Source organism: Melopsittacus undulatus, chromosome 7 (genome assembly GCF_012275295.1).
Source record: "Melopsittacus undulatus isolate bMelUnd1 chromosome 7, bMelUnd1.mat.Z, whole genome shotgun sequence".
NCBI classification, from domain to species: Eukaryota; Metazoa; Chordata; class Aves; order Psittaciformes; family Psittaculidae; genus Melopsittacus; species Melopsittacus undulatus.
The window spans coordinates 62,908,361-62,930,792 of NC_047533.1; the positions used below are offsets into that span (position 1 = coordinate 62,908,361).

Below are 22,432 nucleotides of genomic sequence, written 5' to 3' on the forward strand. Positions count from 1 at the left end.
TATTTTGGAGGTGCCAGCATCACTGTTACCTTTTGGTATTTGATAGTTTCTCACTGCTACGGCCTATTGCCATGGACATCAATCTAGAACAAAACAAATAAACAAGCAAAGTGAGTTTCAGCTAATTGGGAATAATTTTAAGTATTCTTATTCTTTAAAATTCTTAAATTTTCTTGTCACTAAAAAAAGGTAGGATTTCTGATCACTGCACTGAGCTTAACATGTACGTAAGCCCATAATGGAAATGTGCGCTGATGTAAATGATACACTACCACTCCAGTTGCAAGGAGTGTCCCTGGGCAGGCTTGCACATAGACCACTTGAACCATCAAAGATTGTTAAAGCTGATTCCCATCTCAAATAGAGCTGTGGGAATAGCAGTTGATCTCCTGCATATTTAGTTTGTCCTCAAATTTATAATGCTCTATCAGAGTCTTAATCTGTTATTATAGCTGGTTTTAAAAGACCCGAGGAAGCCTGAAATTCTTGATAAGGGACTTGAATCTGGCTCAGAAGTTGCTGCATAAAAGTGTGTTTGTTTTTATAGCAAATGGTTTATCATATTCTCTATTTTCAGCAGGCAAAAGAGGTGTATTCCTTTGATGTGTTAATGTACAAATTTCAGGTTTTCAGTTGTCCTTATTCCTTTAGTTTATAAATCATTCTGATCACTATCTTGTGCTTTATGAAAGGTGTGCCCAAACTCAACTATAGACTATTGTAGGATGTTCATGAGGATCTGTGGAAGAAACTTTCAATAAGGCTGGCTGTGGTATTCTCAGTCTCCATAAAAGTGTTACAAGAACAACATTGGTACCATAAAATATGTTTTGCAAGGAACATGTTTTTCAATTGTTATACTGACACTTTATGTGCTTTATGAATCTGTCTTGGGGATGCTAGCTAGCCTTTGCAGCGTAAGCTATCTACAGTAATATTTGTGTCTCCTGAAAACCTCAATCATAAAAATCAGCTGTCTTTGTCTACCTTCTCTCCAGGAGTTCTAGATATTGGTCAAGTCAGCTGATGAAACCTTTTTGTGTAGGAGGCTCTTTTGTGGCATACTGCTTGAGAAATGGTCTTCAGAAATATTCCCCTCCTCTAAGGCCTTTTTATTGTGTTCTGTTTCATGCACACACCTCAAGTACTTCAGCTCACTGAGCCTCAAACAGTGGTAGAATTCAGCTAGAACAAAGTAATTCTAAATTGCAGTGAGACAAATATTATATATATATATCATTATACACATATACTATATATATGTACTATATATGCTACATTGTTATACAAATATAGTACATTGTAAGATATACTGCTCTGCCCACCTGCTTTTCTTGGTTGCTGGTTACTGGGCCTCGCTGTTAAGACATTATTTCTGGGTGGGTCTTCAGGACTTCTCCCAGGAAGAAGGCTGCCAACCAGTTCTAGAGAAGAAGCTTTTTCAGTTAGTATCAGAAGAGTCTATGGTGGCCAACCCAGCTGCAGATGTCCCAGATAAAGCTTCTGAAGCAGCCTGCATGATATTGACTGCTATGGCCATCCTGACTCATCACTGTTGAGGTATAAAACATTGCTGGGAGGGAGAATTCTCTGGTATTTTCCTTTGACAAGATGTTATTTACTTTGCACCCCAAAAGGCCTCAGGAAATAGGTGGCTCAGATTGTTGACTCCTTCTCCTGCTTCCCCATTCCTGCCTCCTTTGCATCAGTTTTGTTCTGATTTCTTCACAGAGTAGTTTTCTGCCAGATCAGCGAGTTTAAATTGGCTCACCAAGTAGTCAAACAACGGAGCAAATGTAAGGGCTCTGTGTGTGTGTGTGCAATACCACCATTTCTGTTGGTTTTGTACTTTTTTTGTCACCTTAACAGTGTTTTCTGACTGCACTCTAAAGCAGTGCCTGTTCATTTGGTGCTTAAAATCATCAAGTCCCAGTGGAAGCAACACTCCTCAAAGACTGATCCTACAGGTACTAAACTAGAACCTCTTGCCGAGAACAGAAGAATAGTTCATCTCTCTTGGAGGCAACATGTCAAACATCCATCATAACTAGCAGTCATATTTTTTAGGGCTTGTTTTGGGGGAGATCAGACTTGCTGTTACTATGAGGTCCTGTCTTGTGGTTTGTCAAGAGCTGTGAGAACCTTCATCAAATAGTGACAGCTCACCTCAGGAGAAACCATGATTTCTGTCCTCTTCCATAGATACTTAGCTAGTAATAGAAGGATCTTTTTGGCAGGTAATGAAACCTGCTTGACACGCTTACCCTGGGGCTTGTTGCTGAAAATAAAAGACCACTGACCCTGTTTCCCATCTACCATAAAATTCTTCTCCTTTGAGGGACAGGAAGTAAAGGCAGTTTTATGTTGCCTGTGGGAAGCTTGTTCAGTAATTTATGCTGTTTCCCTTCTTCCTTGGAAGAGTCCATCACATCTGGATTCTGCCTTTGAGAGAAAACTGAGGTGTTGTACATGCATTTTAAATTCTGTGGTTGTCTAGCAGTTGGCAAACCTGAATGTGTGGATCTTAGGCACATTCACAGTTGTTGGTGCATATGGGCAAAGCATCTTGAAGAGTTCCATTTACTACTGCAAGGTAATTAATATTCTCTAATCTTGTTCATCCTGGAGCCCTTTTTAAAAGAAAGCAGTACTGGAGAAATTGCTAGGTGAATATTCTGTGATTTTCTTGTAAGTCAGTTTTTTCAAAGTCACTTTGTTAGGGATAAAAGTAGAGGATATATGCCTTGTCTTTAAAAGCTGTGCCTTTCTCATCCCCTCTCCTCCTTCCCTCCAGTTAGGAAAATCATTATTTTAGAAGATGTGGAGATAAAATGGAGAGTCCTACCTAGGGTTTCTTTTCCTTTCTAATTGTATGAGTATTTTTACACATCTTAAATACAGTGGAAAAGGACAGAACAGAACAGCTATGGCTTTTTGGCAGTTCCTTCTTGCAGCTGTGCTGCTCTCTCTAGGTCAGCCTGCAGTAGAGAAATTTGGTTCAAGCACCAGCAACAATGCTAAACCATTTTGTGATGAGGTCAAGAGTTGAATAATCATCCCGTTGATAAGAGAATGAGCCAGAAATTCCATTCAAAGAGGACAGTGACATCCTGTGCTGCTTACCTATTATAGGTCACAGAAATCATGAAGGGAAAACAGGGGACTGAGGTCGCTCTAGCATATGACTATTTATGTAATTGTGACTTTTAAGTTTTATTTGCTGCTTTTGGTATAATAAAAGGAGTTAAGGCAGGAATTTGTGTCTTTATTAAAATCATTATTTTCTTGCAGGCATTCTTTTGGCAATATGCAGTCTAATCAGATGTGGCTGTAAGTCAGTTTTAGAGGTGGAGCCTGTGGGGTGTCAGTGCACAGTGCACCTAGTTCTTTGAGGTAGTCCTACAGCACACACATCCATGCGTTTTGGTGGGTGTGGGAGCCAACAGAAGTTGTTCAGCCCAAATAAATGACAATCAATCTTTTTTATTTTAAATGCTTAAAAACAGGTGGCATACAAAAGGATTAGCTTCTAGGTAGCTAGACTGAGCAGTTTATATAGGATACCATAGAATCGAGTTCCCAGATATGACTACTATTTTTAGGCCTGTGCATGCTGCTTTCTGTAGTACCTGGTTGTGAAGTCAACAAGGCATTATGTGAAGCTGACACCCAGAAAAAACATGAGTCAGAAAGTCATATGGTATTAGCAAGTAATTATTTTTATTGTAATTATTTTTTGCCATTGCTAAAATGATGTACTTACACAGTGTACATAGTTCACCTAAGGTATCTACTGTATTGAGTCTGTAGCTCCTTCATTCTTCTCTGTATTATCTGATCTGCACTAGCTTCTTACGTGACACTTTTGTGGCTGATAGCTCTCACTGAATGTTGCCAGTTGCAGTTAGGACTTCAAGTTCCTCTCTTTAATTTAATCCTGGAGCTTCTCCAGTATTGCTTCTGCTTTCCTGGTTCCACTAAAACTGTTCTGCCCAGGGTGGCTAGCAACCAGTCTCTGGTCAGTCTCAAGGTTACCATGCCAGGGTACTTACTGGGTTTGGATGAAGGAAGTGAGCATCCTTCTGTATCACGGTTCTAAAGGGCATAAGTTGGCTGCCTGTCAGAGAGCTAAGATACAGACATTATGGACCTGTGTTCCCTTCTTGAACATGGAGTCATCATGTGATGTGAAACTCCTCTTATTTGGATATGATGTTGATGGAGTGTGTGTTACAGCACCTCTAAAAAGAGGGTATTCTGAAACGGACTGCCAGAAGAGTGAATTTTGGCCTATGGCCTGATCCCTAATTCTCATTTGAGGGTTCTAAAAAAGTGGATGGGAGGGAGTAGGACATGGGAAGCCATTATGGAGGCCAAACATATGCACACCAATTTGCTGTCTGTCTCACCTCTTCCTTGTTTGTGACTAGTTAAATGCCTTTACAGTTGTCTGTGCCTTCCTGGTTGTCAGCTGCTGTTTCTCTCTCTTCACTCCTCTGTGTTTGCTATTCTTGATAAAAGTCTGAGGCTACGTTCTAGGTTTCTCAGGTGTTGTCTCTGCCTTATTTTTGATGCATCTGCCTTGGCCTTAAAACTGAGTGCTCATCTGAGTCAGTCTGTGTTTCCTCAGAACTCTTTATGGATGGCTACTGCATCATTTAAGTTTAATGCATCCTTTTAAATTCTTCAGGTATCTTTGCAGAGCTCCTCAGTTCCCTACTGTAAACCTATCTCTTGGTTCTAGCTCTTTCTGTAGGCATCCATACAGAGGATGGTTTATTGTTGGCGTTACAGCTGTTAGGGCAACAAATTAGAAAGATGACCTGGGTGCCAGATAGCCAGAAAATGCAGTGATGCTTTATTTAGATTGACACAAACTTGAACGATCATATCTGAAATCCTTATATAGATCAACATGTTTGATAGCAATATAATAAAAATGAAGTTTGTCTCTCCTATCCCTTTAAATCCTCATCCTATAGATTCCCATTTTTTTCTTGAAGTGTAGCTGCTGAATTTAGGCAATCTTACCTTATTTATCCCATCAGCAATTTTCCTATGTGCATTTCTATGAAATTATTTGACTTCTACCTACTTTTATGTTTGCTTTAATTTTAATTCTGTAATCCTATAATTACGATTTCTGTATGTTTCATATCACTGTAGCATAAAGATTTGCAATGTTGATTCTGTATTGAAGTTCTTTAATTATTGCTCTGGATGATCAAAGTGAAGTTTTGTCCCCCTTACCATGAAAATTCAGCCTCTTTGGGGTGGTTTTCTTAGCTGTAGCCTTATTTCACTTCTCTCTGGTTGTTCAAATGGTGTTCTTTCAATCATGTTTTCATTGTTTGTTGCTCAGTGACACAACTTGGAGACTCATTCTGTGTGCTGCACAGACTGTTTCTAGGTGTAGCCTGCTACATTCAGATGTCTCCACACCAAGTTGTACAAAGTGGAACTGTGGATCATCTCACACTTGCCACTTTCAGGAGCAGCATGTGTGCATTACTTAGGTAAAGTTGAAGTTTCCAGCATTTGAATTGCGTGTCTGAGTATATAAATCAACAAACATGTTTGCCTTTTCCAATTTCCAGATATAAGTAATTAGAGAAAGTTAATATTTACATTTCTATTGATATCGGGGTCAAATTGTAATCACCACTCGACAAAAGGGCACATGCTTACAAAGTGAAATAATATACTTCAGGATCAATAAGATTTGTCTGTCAAACTGATCTCTTGAAGAGGAAACAGAACTTCTCCTTATTTGAAAACAAACAGATGAGTGGGTGAGCGAGGGAATCTGGCACTTCCTTAGGCAGTGCTTTTGCATGTCTGTGGCTTTGCCAGAGATTTTTCAATGATGGGCTTGATATTGGACATCAGTGGTAGCAGTCACACAAGAGCACTTTGGTGCTTTTTGTCATTGCTAACAGGAGTGGGAAGTACCTGTGTGAGACTCCTGGGTGCTGTGTGATGAGGTAGTCCCAAAGCATGCAGGACACCTGTAACTTCCACCAGCCTCTGCCAGTGGCAAATAGCTGGGGAAGTGGTTCTCCTTCCAGAACTGCCATGGGAATCAGGCAGAAGAGGCACTGATAGGTCTTAACTCTTCAGTCTTGTTGAGAAGAGGCAATCTTACTAGTGGTAGAAGTTGGTGAGATTCCCAACCATGTTGTGTTAAAAATGAAGTTAGTCAGATTTTGCCTCTAACTCTGAAGTTACATTTTCCTGCTTTGTACCTTCCATGTTGTTTGTTACCGATTTCAGGCTGCAGTAGAAATGACATGCCAGTGGCTTAATGTTCATAAGTAATTCTGTGATAACAAGCTATGGTACTATGGTATCTTTATGGTAGAGAGGAGAAATTTAAATGCGGTATCCCATCCTAGTGTTCAGGGAGTTCTGAGTGGAGCTCATTAGCTATATTGCAAAAGAGAAAACATATTGTACAGATCTTCTGACAGAGATGTGAAATACAGCTGATGTTTCTTAACAGACACATGAAGGTTGGCTCCTGTTTAAGATAAACCTGGTCTGTGTGTCCCAAAAACCCTTTGAGTTCTGAAGGAAGTTTTTTAATCAATTTGAAATTGCAGGAAAGTCAGTGGGTTGGGCTGATTTCTCCTGGAGTTCTCAAGCTTATTCAAACTCACAGACTCACAAGTCAATGTGAATTAAAATCCTGCCCAGAAGGCCTCAAATGGCAACTTCACTTAGAAATTAAATTGCCAAGCTTCACTGTTATGCTTCTAAACCAATTCACTGCTGTTTAAAAGAAGGCTTGACTGAGCTCATGATGCTGGCTTTTTCAGCATTAACCTTACATCCTGAAAATACAGTGGGCTTGAAATTGCAGCAACTGAGGGAATTATTGAGAAGAGGGAAATTAGAACTGTGTCAGCAGTTAGAGGTCTGATTTCTGGGTACAGAAAGAAAATGCACTGGTAGGAAGAAAAAAAAAGTCCATCTGACTTTTGGGATAAAGATGCTGCAAAGGAAATTTGCCCTTTGTTAAGGAGACCACTTGGAGATTCGAGAGCAATTGGGTGATTACAGGTAGATTAGCAACATGAGGGGGAGCTCTCACTGCATCACCCAAAGAGAAGGGAAATTTTGGCCTTGGTAGCAAACCTTTAAATGAAGAGTACTGCATTCCTGCTGCTCCCTGTCAATAAAATATTGGTGGTTAGTCTTCATATAGGCAAGACCAATGGAGAATATGCATGTCTGCAAAAAGAAAGGCAATCCATGTCCTGTTCCTGTCTTTCCTGCTATTGCTACCTTATTTTTTTGGTCACAGTCATAGTGTAGTTGTACACCTGTACACCTGGGCCATAGCAGTTGTAATTCCTTTTCCCCATCCTTACCATCAACTTCAAATAACGGTGTCCTGTTCTTTAGCTACTGTAAGTGTTCCCCCAGATGTCAGCTTTAGAAAGGAGGGAGAGAGAGTGAAAATATATGTGGGACATTACTTTTATGGTTAAAACAAAAACTGGTGCAGGTGAGAATGAGGAATTTATTTCTGTTGCAAACAGGATGAACAAGATGGAGAGATTTGTAAAACATTGTTATTTAACTGGTATTTAAAGGCTGGTTACAACTAGGGAAATTGAATTTTTTTTTCTAAAAGGTTTTGAGTAAAAGTGACTTACTGTGAGAGACTGTTGCTCGTATTCTGTATAACATTTAAAATGTATTATATCAATGTTAATAAGTTGAGGTACATGGCAAGGAACAGAAAAGGTTGGGCATTTAGTAAGCTGGAGGTTTCTCTAGTGACCATTTACGCTTAAATATCTCTCAAACTAAATTTTGTATGATTTTCCGAGTGAAAGGGAAACACGATTATTCCTCCTTATTTATGAATGGGGAGCAGAGACACAAAGAGAGTAGGATTTGAAGGGGGGAAGAGGGGTTGTTTTAACAGTCAGTTGTAAGCAAACGTACGGATGTGAGTGGTAGAATGCAGACTAGCTGTGGTTCAGAAGCTGGGTAGTGGTGTCAACTCTAGGCCATGTCCCAGAGGATGTGCCCTGCTCTTGGTGTATTGGTGTACTTTGGAAAGTGCCAGTAAGATACTTATTTTGGCTTCCAGTCCAGAGCTTGCTTGCATCTGGGATGATTAGATGAATCTCTCATCTGAGTATGCCCAACTGTACAGACATGCCTCAAGTTAGTTTTTAATGTGCACAGAGTGAAAACAGAATGTGTTCAGTTCTCCTTTAACCTGCATAAGTGCTGGTTCAACTGATCAGCATCCATCTTCTTGATTTGAATGTGCATTTTATTGGCCTTTATGTGCATATTATTATTAATCTTGCTGTGTCTGTGATGTTAACTTGTTTAATGTCAGAATAATTTTAGGTAAGTGCTTTGTCTTGTTTGAATAGGAAAGATGCTAGCCCTCTTCTGCTTGAATTACTAATTTAAGGTAAATAGGTGGTTTTATTGTGGGCTCTTAAAACAGGTGATTTTTTTTCTAAAGAGTTTTTAGTAAAAGGAACTTACTGTGAGAGACTGTTGCTCATATTCTGTATAACATTAAAAAAATCTTTCTTTTCAGAGTGTATGTTGATATCTCTAAGCTCATGATATATTTAGCTGGGTTTTTCCTCTGTAAATTCATTGGATCAAAACAATAATATAAATCTAAGTTTTAATTCATCAACTTCTCTCTAACTTTTGCAGTTTGCTGGAGTTAAATCGGGAATCTGGGAATAATACATGATCGTAGGTGCAGTACATATCATGCAGGCTTATTTTCCAGGATGTCAATGGAGGGTTATATTAAACCCTTTTGTTTTGCTGTAGTATCATTACAAAGATTCTTTTGTAGCTTGGGACACTGGCAAAAGAAGATAACATGAATTTCATTCTGGCATCACTGTTGTTCTTAAATACATTCTGACTGGCCAGTAAGAGCTGCAAAAAAAGGCTTGGTCATATCTGTATGACTTTGAGTACCTATCAGAAAGAAGAGCAATCCAGGATCACAGTGCTTTAAACACTGTCAGTTAGGTCTCAAGAGAGACTAGATCTGTTGCAGTTACCGAAGAGGAGGAAAATGTAACTGAGACCAATGTTTGGGTTTTTTTTCCTTCTTTTCTCTCTCCCCCCTCCCTCCTCCCTCCCCCTTTCCCACTAAGCTAAGTTCAGTTTAGGATGGTCTTTAAAACTTCAACATTAACGGAGAGTGACAAGCAAATAATAAGCAAGAGGTGTCTATTAAGAAGAAAAAACCACAAATACTAGTTCTGTATGCCTGATACTGCTTCTCAAACTGTTGGAGAGATGAGAGCTTTAGCCTATGTTCATGTATTAGTCATTTCAGCTATTCAGGAAGGAATTGTGTATCGGCGGTACAAATTTTATTCTATTTTAGATAGGGGTCACTGCAGGATTGGGCTGAGATTTAAAGTAATTGGAAAAAACTACTTTTGAGTAGCTACACACCTGATTGGCTTTTGAAGGCACACCTGTCATAGCTGTACAAAGACATGAGTATCCACTAATTTCTGGGCCCATTAAATCCTTACTTTATTCCACAGAGTTCATAATAGCAGGATATACAGACTACACCAATAATTAAATATTTTCAATACCTGAATATGTATGGTGTATATTTGTATTGTTGCAGTTTTAGCTGGTTTAGTTACACTGACTGAAAGGTGTCAGGCTTGTCATGATCTTATCTTCAAAGAAAGACTTAATAAAAAGTATTTTCCTGGTCACTCAATCCAGGCTGATGCCAAATCCATGCACCTCAGGGGGATGTTAAGTGTCTGCTTTGGAGGTTCATGTAGAGACCAGGCATACTTCATGCGAAGAAGTTATTTTACACATACTTGGTAATAATACTGTTGTTCTTGGTTCCATACAGATGGTACCAGACAGGAAGAAGTGGAAGGTGAACTCAGTGAAGAAGAACGCTGGTTTGGAAATTCTTCAGAAACTCCTTCAGAGGCATCATATGGAGAAGTTCAGGAGAACTTTAAGTTGTCTCTTGAGGACAGGATCCAAGAGCAGTCCACTTCCCCAGATACCTCTTTGGGAAGTGCAACTCCTAGCAGCAACACAGCGGAGCTGGGTTCCATTGAAAATGAGGCACTAAGAGACACACTACAGAGCAAAGAGCACCTTTCTCCTGATGTGTCATCTCTTTGTGAAGAAGAACCTCCTGGTCCAAATAAGCCACTGAGTAGTAACCTGAGGCGGCTGCTGGAGGCTGGCTCCCTCAAGCTGGATGCTGCTGTTACTGTCAATGGCAGGGTTGAGTCCCCTGTAAATCTTGGCTCAAACCTTTCCTTCTCTCCACCTGCTCATCATGCCCAGCAGCTAAGTGTTCTTGCCAGAAAGCTTGCTGAGAAACAGGAACAAAGTGACCAATACAATGCAGGTAGTCACTTTATATGGAATCAAGGTAAGTGGTTGCCAAATTCAGCCACCACCTGTGGTTTGTCCCCTGATTCAGCTATCCTGAAACTGAAAGCCGCAGCCAATGCTGTTCTGCAGGACAAATCTCTTTCAAGGACTGATGACACTATAAGATTTGAATCCTTTTCCTCACCTTTTAGTTCTCAGTCAGCCAGCTCCACGTTAGCAGCTTTGTCTAAGAAAGTGAGTGAAAGAAGCATGACTCCCGGGCAGGAGCACCCACCTCCAGCTAGTTCTTTCCTTTCTCTGGCTTCCATGACCTCTTCAGCTGCCCTTCTCAAGGAGGTTGCTGCAAGGGCTGCAGGCACCCTGTTGGCTGAGAAGAAGAAATCACTGGTTGCTGAGGATCCCCTGCAGCTTTCAGAGATGAAGCAAGAGAAAGCAACTCCACCACAGTCTTTGGAATTATTGTTACTGCCAGTCCCTAAGGGAAGAGCATCCAAACCCACTACTACAGGTATGAATATAGTTTGAACCACTACACAGAATGTATCTGGTTTCCTATAGGCTTGTATAATAGATCTCCAGTGGGCCTGCACTTGGTTCAATTCCATGTATTATGAGAATAAGAAATAGGTACTTTAGGTAAACAGTAGAAAAGCTTTTTAAAATACCACTTGAAGACCAAACTGTCAGGAATGTTACCATATCTGAAAGATACAAGTGTATAGCTCAGTACTTTTTTGTTTGTTTGTTTTATTCCATACAATGGTGTTTTCCTCTCTTACCAAGTTCAGAGCAAGTCCACAAAAATATTTAATGGAGAAGATCAAATAATCCATGTAAGGGAGCTAATGGTAACAGTGGGCATGTAAGAAACTAGTGCTTTTGAAACACTGGACAAGGGAGAATTCTCCCTCCTGCTGTTTTTGTCACAAATAGACTTTTGTATGATCACTTACTACCCTGTCCTAATTTACCAGAGTATATTATTATGTTACCTCTTTTAATTAATTTTTTTTGCAGCAGTTCTGTATTTTACAGTCATCTTTTTTTTTTTTTAAAAAAAAGAAGGTGGCAAACTGCATTTTCTAATTTCTTCAACAAGAACCATTTTTACACTTCTGACTTCCCTTCACCAATTCCAGCTGTTGGCAATCAAGGAATAAGGCTTGCAGGGAGTAAGAAGAAAGTTTTTGTAATGAAAGCTTTCAAGAACTGGCAAGCCATGCAGGGAAATTTCAATGATCCACCTTCAAAATAAGGAAAGATAAGATTTCTTTCATCTCTTTCTATGAAAAGTTCACAGCATGGGTTCGTATTTCAGGTAGAGCATTCAGCTTTAGGTGTTGTCAGTGTTGTCCCTAGAGTGGCATTCTGCTGCACAGGGGAAGGAAGTGTGTCACTTGTCTTCACATGATGCACAAAGTGGTTCAGTATATTAGAGCTTTATCAGACAGAGTTTTATCAGGAATACTAGCTTAACTGCACAGGTGTAGCAAGCCAGCATATAGGCATGAAACCTGACATGGATATTGCATCATTGCAATACCATCTTTCTGACTTAATGTTTTTGTTTAGGGATGTTATAAGGTCTGATCTGTTCCTGTGCAGCTCTTGGTAAAAACTTGCTGCGTACAAGCTACTGAATAGACAGAAATGCTCAATCCTCCCTTGGAAGAGGAGAGGTAGGGATGTGATGAGGTGCAGCTGGTACCAGTTTTTTGCTCTGAGTTACATGTGTTCTACAAATGCTTTGCTGGTGTGTTTTGCTAAGAGAGTTGAAGGGGCAATCTATTCCCGGCTTGGGTCTGGCCTGAGGTTTTCATTAGTTTAGATTAAGTCCTTTTTGGAGTAACATAACCTAAATGAAGAAAAAGGTCCTTTCATGTGGGAATAGAATTATCCACACTGGCTACACCAGTGTGACTGTGTGCATTAATTTAATGTAACTAACTTTACCCATGAAGACCGGCCTTCATATAAGAAAAACAGCAACATATAGGAAAGAAGTAAGGCTAAAATTTATCTGAAGTTATTAGTTTATTTCCTGTGGGAAAAAAAAGCTGTTCAGATCATAAGTTTTTACTGTGAAAAAGTAGATAGTTGTAGTAAAACCTGGGTTCTGTGTTTGACTGACAGACTGTGAGATTTCTCTGTACAGCTTATACAAGGGGAGTGCTCTGTACCAGACTGCATGTGTGCTGGTAGTACTGGTGCTTTATACACTAGCTTTGATGCAGCAAATTCCTAGCAAATATTCTCTTTGCTGAAGACCCAAGCATACTGTGCTGCTAAAACATAACAATGGGGGCTGACTGCCTCAGGTCCTTAGTAAACAAGGAATAACGATTCATTTTTTATAATATATGATACTAGTACCCCAAGAGGAAGGGTGTTTTCTTTCAATTCATGCACACTGAGCCAGTGCCAGTTGGCATCCAAGCAAACTTTATAGTGTAATGTTCATAACAAATGTTCTTTAAATCCATTTTCTGATATGCTACAAGGTTTTTGCCTTCTAAATAATTAAATGACTGAAACTGAAAAGCAAGCTGTTGGTTAGCGTATCTGGATGTTCATTATGGAAAGCTAGACTCCTTGGTCCCTTCAGCTGTGGAGAAGTGCAGCTTGCAAGAAAGCGATCACTGTTCAGTGACCTTTGACTGAAGACTTCACTTCTGTACATGTGGAGTAGAGCAGCTGTGTGTATCTGCCATGGAAGTGGGTGTCATGTGTTCCTGATTCCTTTTGCACCTACAGCCTTACGATACTAAAAGCAAAAAATAGTTTTTCGTTTTATAATGTTTTCTCTCTTTGTGTCTGTATGATTGCTTCTTGAGCCATTATGTTTTTCTCTCATTCTGAGAATGAGACACCCATTCCGAGTAGGTCTAGCTTGAGAGGTATGTGGGGGGGGGGTTCCCCTCTCACACATTAAACTTTAAAGGCACCGGTGAGTTTGCTTTGTTGTTATGAATCTGGTTCACTTACCCACCAGCAACATCTAGCTTTGGTTATGAGATCAATACTCAGATTAATTATATGTGGACAAGTAAAGAACAGCAAAGGTGGAGGCTATTTGAAGACGAGTAAGTTAATTACAGGAGTATGTCTGCTGCTCTTCTGTCCACCATGTCGCTCAGAATATTTGCTCAGAACTATTTCAGGCAAGAAGCTGGAGCCATGGCTTATCAGAGCAGAGTCACCTCTGAAACTGCACGTCAAGTTTGGTGGACCTAATCATTATTTGCACAGGCTATAGTAAAGTGGTCCAGAGAAGACTGACGTTTATATCAGTCTGTTAATATTGCCAATTTATAAAATGCTCATGCGCTTGGGATGAAATTTAAGAGGTAGCCTGGAATCTCTGCTAAAGTTCTGATAAAATTCTTTAGAAAGTGTGCATGGCAGACCCTTCTTTTACTGACTGAATGCTGGTTTGGTGTAAATTTTTGCCTGTGATGCTTGCAATCTTGTTCCCGAAGCTTCTTTGGGAAGCAGTGGCTGATTCTCTCCTCACTGGAGTAATTTCTTTCCAACTAATTGACACCATGTGACATAAAATAGATATCAATATAGATGAAGAAAAGCTGAAGCCCATGATTTTCTTTCTTAGTGCTGAGGTCTGTAGTATAGTAAAGAGCTAACATGGTTCAGCTTTGGAGAACATTGATATCATTCCTGTGTACCATTGTCATTGTTACTGGTGAAGTCACATGCATTCAGTCAGATTCTTTGCATATTTTGTAATGTGTAAAATTACTATTGATCCATCTTGTTTGCAGTTTTATTTTTATTGGGGTGGAAAACAGGTAATAGCTTGTTACACATTTCTTTTCTGCATCCTTTGTGATGATAGCCAGAGGCAGGAGAAAAGATAGGATAGAAAGAAAAGAAATGAAGGTAAAAATGCTACTAAAGCATTTTTTTTCTGTGGTTTGTCTTTCTCCTGCCTTGTGTGAAGAATTAAGTAAAGATACTTAAAAAGTGAAGCACAAGCAATTTTAGCATTGATGTTGGTGTACTCTTTAGACATACAGAGGGTGGAACAATTTGATAATACATTGAATGTGATAGAATATTTCATGACAAGAATTTCTGAACTTGCAAAAAGTACATGCTTTGACAATGTGTCCTCTTTTGTGCTTACATAACAATTACCTAATCAGTTGGATTACAGTGTTTTTGTTTCCTACCTAATAGCAAGAATTAGATTTTAGGATGTGACAAACCTTTCTGGAGGTTTTTATCACTTAGTTCCTCATCAAGGGAATATGATGTTTGCTATATCCTTATCAGTAGGAAATAACTGATAATAATGAGATTAAATATTCTGAGATAATTTCTAAATAGCAGGATGCACATTGCTGAGTTCTGGATATTTGGAAATAGCCTTTCACAGTGAGTAAAAGACTTCCAACTTCATGGTAACACTAGGCCTTTCTTTACAATAAGCAGAAGAAATTGTGGTGAGAGAATGAAGAGCTGATTAGTTGTGTAAAGTCAGCAACAAGGGTTTCTCTTTCATTCAGCCTTGCAATGGTTACACACTCAATGACATGAATCACATTTGTCTGATAAATACCACCAAATCCTTTTCGTATTTTAGGTAAATGGGACAGTAAAGCAGAGTGCAAACATTTTAGGAAGGCAGTAGGTTTAAAGCCCTGGCAACTAGAGGAGCAGAAGAAAACCTATGACCTGAAGACCCTGATGACTCAAGTTGCAACAGTATCTCCTTGACCCATAACTAAAAGATTTCAACAGCAGGGATTCTGAAGTCATTCACTTCTGCAGTTCAATATATCTGATATGCAATACCAGCATGCTTTTCGTTTAAGTTGTGGATTGTTCTATGCTTTATATCCTGCTCCCCTGCTGGCTAACCATCGGATATGGAAATGGATCATTTTTTGACAGTTAAGCATATTTTCCATACCCTGCTATAACCGGCCTTTGATAGGAAATGAAGCTGCAAAGTGATGATTATGAGAGACATCCATCTCAGTTTAGTTAAATTATAAGGACCATTAGGACCAGGTGAGATAGAGTAGCATCCCCTCCTGATTAGCCAAAGGATGTTTTGGACATTAACCTTTACAAATTATGGTGACCTTTCTTAGAGAGAGAATAACTAGATTAAGGGGAAAATGGATATGCGGAGGGGACACACGGATACACACACACACACACGCACACTGAAATTTCAGGTACATGTTGTTTAACAGATGTGTCTCTTTGCAGATGAAATTCTAGCATTGAAAAATAGTGTCTTGATTATGTTTACAAGGGGAAAGTATTCGACAAATGGCTGTAAAGGATCCTCTCTTTTTCTTCCCCCTTCTGCTAAGCCTCGGAAGAAGAAGGAGGAAAACCTTTCCAGTGTCCAATCTGTGGTTTGGTTATCAAGAGGAAGAGTTATTGGAAACGGCACATGGTAATTCATACAGGTTTGAAAAGTCATCAGTGCCCGCTCTGTCCGTTTCGCTGTGCACGCAAGGACAATCTCAAATCACACATGAAGGTAAGGGACAATTGCATGATTTGAATCATCGATCAAAAAATGATAGTATATCAAAACTGTTTTGACTTTGCAAGAACAAAATTTCCCTAGCTGTTCTACTAGTGATGCCTTTATTTCAGTTAGAGACCATAAAAAGAGAAAGAAATAACTTTTTTTCCTTTGCTTGCCTCTCCATTTTATGCAGTGTGGAAACTTCCTTGGGTTATGTCAACTTGGTGCAGCAAAAGCTGGTTGTGACTGATTTAGTTCTGGGCTTGGAACCACCAGAAGCAGGATTGTTAGTTGGGGTGTGACATCATGCAAACAGAGCAGTGCTACTTTTCAGGATGCTGGCTAGTATCTCTGCATGCCATTGCGTCACACTAAGTGGGCATTTCAACTCAGCCAGCACTAGCAGAGGAATCTCTCCGTGACTTTCCACAGACACACCTGCAGTTTTAACTTTTCCTGCTGTAGTTTTTAACTGCAGGCACTTCAGTGAATCATACACACACAAAGACATTTTATACTGTAATGTTTTGTTTTGAAGTGTTTCCATTATGTTTAAAGGGTGCTTTTAACAGCCTTAGTTTAGGCTCAAACTGAAGATGTTCCTTTGAAGGAAGCAATTATCTGTGTTGATACAGAGAAATATAAACATGTAAAGAAACTGTCTGCCTGCTTAGCTGAAGTACTACGTAGTTGCAGTATACAAAGCACGCGGTCTTGCAAGCTATAGAACATGATTGATGAAGTAAAAACAGTACCTGTCCCATTAGCCCATAGATGAAGAAGCTAAAGTACAAAACGTTTTCCCTGTTGATGCAATTGAGTTTTATAATAGTGAAATGTTTTATTACAGATAGTATTTTGTCTGGTTTAGACAAATGGGTGTAATAGTATCAGGGAGGGGGACAGAAATACCTGTTCAGCTTTTATGTATGTTATTGCAGAATTTGAGATCTCTAAACAGGAGTCTTAATCTTGCTTTGGCCAAGTAGCTATTCACTTCCATGCAAATGATTCCACTGATCACAAAAGCAAATCTTGCTGTATTTCAGGTTTTTGCTAGGTCTGGAATCATCCCCCTGAAGTCTGAGGGCTTATCCCTTAATGCTCCTACTATGGATCAGTGCACTATACCCAGACATCCTTGGTGTATCATGCTAATCCTCATTAGGTACAAGTAGGTTTGGTGTTTATGGCTCTCTTTTAGGACTTGATATTCCATGTTGACATATGCTTGCACATATGGCCAACAGGAGTAGATGAGCAGCTGGAATGGGAACATAGCATGATTCTATGATAAGAAAGGTGTTTTGGTTATTGACAGGCTGCCTGGCAAAAACCTGTTGTTGTCCCCTGTTTTGTCCCACTGTCCCTATTATTCCCTGCAGAAATCCTTGTTCGCTGCTTTTTCCTTTTTTTCCTTTTTTTCCTTTTTTTTCCCCCCCTTCTTTTTGGAGTTATTATTTGCAAGTTGAGGGACTATCCCTTCCTTTTTATCATGATGATTTCCACAGGTGGTCACAGGTTCAAGAAAATGAGGAACTTTTTCACTGTCTCTATGTGCTGTCAAACTGATTCCTCTCTGAAGCCCTTGTGCTCTTTTCTGCTCCCACCTGAGTTGATATCATCTTAAAACAGAGCCCTTGTACAGATGTGTAACATATAGTGTTAATTATTTGGTAATACAGTAATTATTACCAAGTAATGCTCAGTTAGACATTGAATCATAGAATCAAGTAGGCTAGAAAAGACCTTTAAGATCATCAAGTCCAATTGTTACCCCAGCCCTACCATCACTGATGTCAGAGTAGGGCCTAGAGTTGCTTGACTCAATGTAAGAGATTACAGCCTCCTTTAGCCTTACTATGGAGATAAGATCTGAAGTCTGATGAGGAGTCAATGCAATCCCAGTCATGCAGGTCATGATATGTGGTCTTCACTGGTAAAACTGCTTCCTATTTAAGATGAAGGCTGTTATCTTACTAAACTAGATGGCTTGTATTTGCTCTTTTATCCTTTTATAACCTCATGGATAGGGGGTAAAAAATAACAAGCACAAGAATCTGAAAGACAGTATTTTACCTTTATTTCAGTGGGTTTTAATACACTTTTCTCTGTCGAGTAGGCCAGTCATAAAAACATTTTCTGTCACAAAATTGAAGCAGGTGAATGAGGTAGAGGCATGTTAGTCATGTGTCCAACAGTGTCAGACATAATTTGAATTCCCTTTGGTTAAAGTGTAAATTGATAACAAGATAAAAAAAATAATTACCAGATTTCTCATTATAAGAAGGTGCTGCTTTTAAATCTGTATGTAAATTGGTATGAGATTATGATAACTGACATATATATATAAACCAACAGTGTTAAAAATGGAATGAATACACATCAGACATGGTACAGCACAGCTGGGAGCTACTTAGCATGCATTGTTCTGGTTATGCCAGTCAGGTGTTTCAGTTCTTCTCATTGTCCTACGATCCTTTGGGAGCCACCTGGCCTTATCTCCTTCCTGGCAGGCAACCCACAAAGGTAGAGCTGTCTTTAGCTCTCTGCCCTTCTCTCCCTGTCCATGAGTCAACTGCAGCTACAGGTGAAGACACGTTTTTCAAAAGCAAAAAGCCACTCAAAATTAGGGTGTTAGGGTGGTGTTTGTCATTCATCATAAGCCAATTTTTATTCTAGGATACTAAAGCCAAACTTTTTTCCTTTTGGCTGCTTTTTGGTTTTCAGGTTTTATGTTGTATTGACAAGGATGACAGGCCAAACCCATTGAGGTGTTCTGTCTAGCTGCAGTCCTCAAAATCAAATAAGGTTGTCTTTGTTTCCTCCTAGGCAGCGTAGCCAAGAGCTGAAACACCTTCTCTTTTTTCTAGGTTCTTGTAGGCATTTTCCATCGAAACTGGTTATTTAGAGATTTAATTTCCATGAGTGGTTTGTGCATGTCCATATGGTCCTTCCTTATTGTGTGTATCTTTAGGTTAATGAATAATAACTAAATAATATAAATACTCTGTAATTTTATGGTAATTATATCAAACTGATTGACCCAGAATACAAGATTGCCAACATTTTCAGTGTCTTGTTCCCTGATAAAGAAAATCTTAATAGAGAGCTGTATTGATTCCAGCCCTAAACTATACTCAGATCTACATGTGTTACCCACCACGTTGATGGAACATTCTTCTAGCAAGGGCACTTTGCCAGGACCAGCTCACAACTGGAGGCAGAAAAAGGCAAGAAGGGAAGCACAAGGGAAGTTTCCACACAGACACACAATGAAAAGGGGAGGCTGAATTGTCTGTCTTTTAAGGCACACAGTTTTATCTATAATTGTTATGTTGCACTTAGATTCCACAGTGATAGGTACCTCAGAAAAATCCTAAAATAGACACAGTACGGTGTTTTTGGTGACAAATTACAGAACATACATAACTGTAAATTTTGGCCCTTCTTTCCAGGAATCTGGGGGTAGCATCTCAGGACTTGATTTTGGTATCATAGTGTGGTTTCCAGAGGTGCTGAGAACACTGAAAATGAAGCTGGACAAAAAGAATTTGTGAGACAGGTATCTTATTGAAGCAGGCAGAAAGGGTTATGCTTGAGTCCTCCTTCCTGTTTATCTGAACATATATTCAGTTGGAATACATTGTTTTCTTCTTGAGAGAGAATCTTAATGTACTTCTGCAAAAAGGAATGGGAAGGGGCAGTGTAATTCAGCAAGATGCACTCAGGCTTTTCTGTTGTTCCTGGTAGGGAAGTAGGGGTTAAATTTACCTTAGAGCAATACCACAAGCATCAGTCAGACTTTGGCCAATTGCTGTCTTTGGATCATGCACATATCCTCCTCAGCAATTAGTGGATGGGAGAGGCTTGTGAGATCATGCAGATATGTTCCAAGAAAGCAGTGGGATATTAGCCTGAGCACTTGGAAGGGGGAAGGAGGAAGAGGAGCATATGGCCAAAAATAATACCTATAAATGTTCCTTATGCTGCTATATAGACATTAGGCAGAAATGGGTTAGCCAGCTATTCTAGCAGTGGAAAAGTCTGGCATTGCGGACACATGCTGAAGCATGGTGGTATGGCAGGAAATGAGGAAAGAGAAGTTGAAGCTTAACAGATAAGTTAGATAGTGGCAGGCAGGTCATGTGATGCTCAACCACGGCACCTTCCTGCTTCTCTTGCTTAAGAAGAAGGACCATGTAGTGCAATCTCAAATTAATGTTCCTGTGTGATATGAAGAGGATTCTAATCAGCCTCTTGATTAGGGAGAGGCTATTAATTGCATGACAGTGGGAATAAGAAAAGGCCCCGAAGAATGTAGCTAGATGCTCACTACCCCTTAGTGACTTGCTTTTCCCTCTTTCTTTTCCATGTAGGGTCAGACAATTGAATAAGCATTCCTTATCCATTTTAATGAAATACAGGACAGGTTATTTTAAAGCATCTTCACTAGATGAAGGAGGAAGAAGAAAGTTGACTGTATTTTATGGGAGGATTTTTGCTTTGGTTTAGGTAAACTTAAAGAGCCCTGGGAGGCACCTGTGATTCCATTACCTTCCATCAGCAGACAGGAGGTAATGCAAACTTGAGCAGCTTTTCAACAAGTGAAGTCTGTGCCCTGAGTCTCAGACAGGTACCACAAATGACTTCAAATATCTGTCTTTTGATCTTGTCACTTTTTGCATATGAGTCAAGGATAAGACAGGATATGCAATGATACCTTAAATCTTAAAGATAAAAGGAAAAAAACCCAAATTTTTTTGTAAATGCCTAGTCCAGCCCTGCAGAGGCACTCCCCCCCAGCCATTTGCTTTCAAGCAAAGCAAAGAAACAGTTTCAAAAAGAAAATAGTATATAAATAATGTATGTGTCCTGAGGGGAAGGATCCTATCAAAACTAGCACCATAGCACTAAATTTTTGAAAGTGCAATGTTTTTAAAATGAAGGAATTTATGAGAAATGAGCATGAAATGAAAAAGCAGAGGGGCACATGATAGATGCGGAATGGAGACGTCTCAAGTGTACTCTAATGCAGTCACAGAAGGCAGCATTTTACTAAAAGAGATTTAAGAGAGAAAAGAAAATAAAAATCAACCCCCAGAAAAGATCAGGGGGTAGGCAGGTATAGCTGCGGCCAGGCTGTAGTATTTGTGGATTGTAGTAGTTGCTTAGACAGATGCCCTTCATGGAAATGTTAATCCACTTCAAAGTTTGTGAGAAAATAAAACCTATGGTAGGCAAAGAAAAGAGTGATAATTAGATCACAAAAAGAAAGCAAAGACTGAGTAACCAGAAGCAAATATAGCAGTGAATGGATTCAGCACCCCAGTCTTCTTATGCTCTGATTTTGCTTAGAGATGGAAGTTCTCAGAAGAAAACACTTCATCTTACTCTGAGCGCTTAAAAAATAACAGCAAAAACCCCTATTAAGCTCCACAAACAAAAGGTGAATGCCAATCCTTCCTTTCCTGTGCCTCATAATTAGATGGGAGTCTGTGCAAAGCAGTACCCCAACTTTAAGGAAGGGGAAAAGAAAATACCTGTCTCACCAGTAACACAAAATTGCAGGAGATGCTTCCGTTTCTCTCAGCCCTACTTACCATTGTATTCTGTTAGGTGGGATCACCTGTATTTGTAACTGTGGTACTTCTGTATGGGACAGTGTATACTTTCTAGGATGTCAGTTGGTGGGTAAATCAGCAGGGCTGTTCCTTTTAAGTATGAAAAGTTGATTTAAGAAACTGCTTATGATACCAGAAACATTAGTATGTTAGTAAAAACCTAACAGAAAAAAAACCTCCAGTGATACGAATGTGATAGGGGCATATGGTGTCTGTGAAAGAAAATCATGTGTTCTTCTACTCAGATGTTCTGAGCATGTCAGGAAAATCATGGACTTAGGGAATCGATTGAAATTTATTTGGTCTTTAAAAAAGCCTTTGGCAAAGCTTCTCACTGAGAAGCTGCCAAATAAATTAAGCAATGTGATGTACTGTGGCAAATTAGAAATTCACCAAGAGACAGTAAAACAAAGGGTAGGCAGGAATTAGCAATTTTAAGCGTGACAGACGGCTAACAGAGAGGTATTCCATTACTAAGTGGAATTGTGTGTATTTTAGCACATGTGATCTGCACAAAATGATGTCTGTGGGTAAGAGAATTGTAGACAATACAACCTTGTGTGCATGAATCAAAATCTGAAAAGGTAAAGCTTAAAAGGGAACAAAAAGAGGCTGTCTGACAGATCAACAAGGGGCAAATGAAGTTATTGTTGACAAATACAAGGTACTGCACATTGGAAACAAGAGTCTAATAATGCACCTGGTTGTCTGATATAATGAACTACTCAGGGAAAATATCTGGGAATCATTGTAGACAGTTCAATGAAAGCCTTTTCTTAGCATGTGCAGCAGTGCTTTAAAAAAAGTACATTAGATACTTGAATGTCTATAGAATAAAACAGAAATAACCATGAAAATATTACAATGCTGTTATTAACATATGGTGTGCTGCCACTTCCAATACTCA

General features: G+C 39.4%; 1 protein-coding gene across 1 annotated transcript in view; it reads left to right on the forward strand.

Moving 5' to 3' along the window:
• ZNF827 (zinc finger protein 827) overlaps nt 1-22,432 on the forward strand; it is a 108,779-nt gene that overhangs the window by 16,022 nt on the left and 70,325 nt on the right. Inside the window, exons 2-3 of the mRNA XM_034065020.1 lie at nt 9,890-10,900; nt 15,738-15,910. Of these exons, the coding sequence (XP_033920911.1) occupies nt 9,890-10,900; nt 15,738-15,910 (1,184 nt within the window). The remainder of the gene's footprint in view (nt 1-9,889; nt 10,901-15,737; nt 15,911-22,432) is intronic.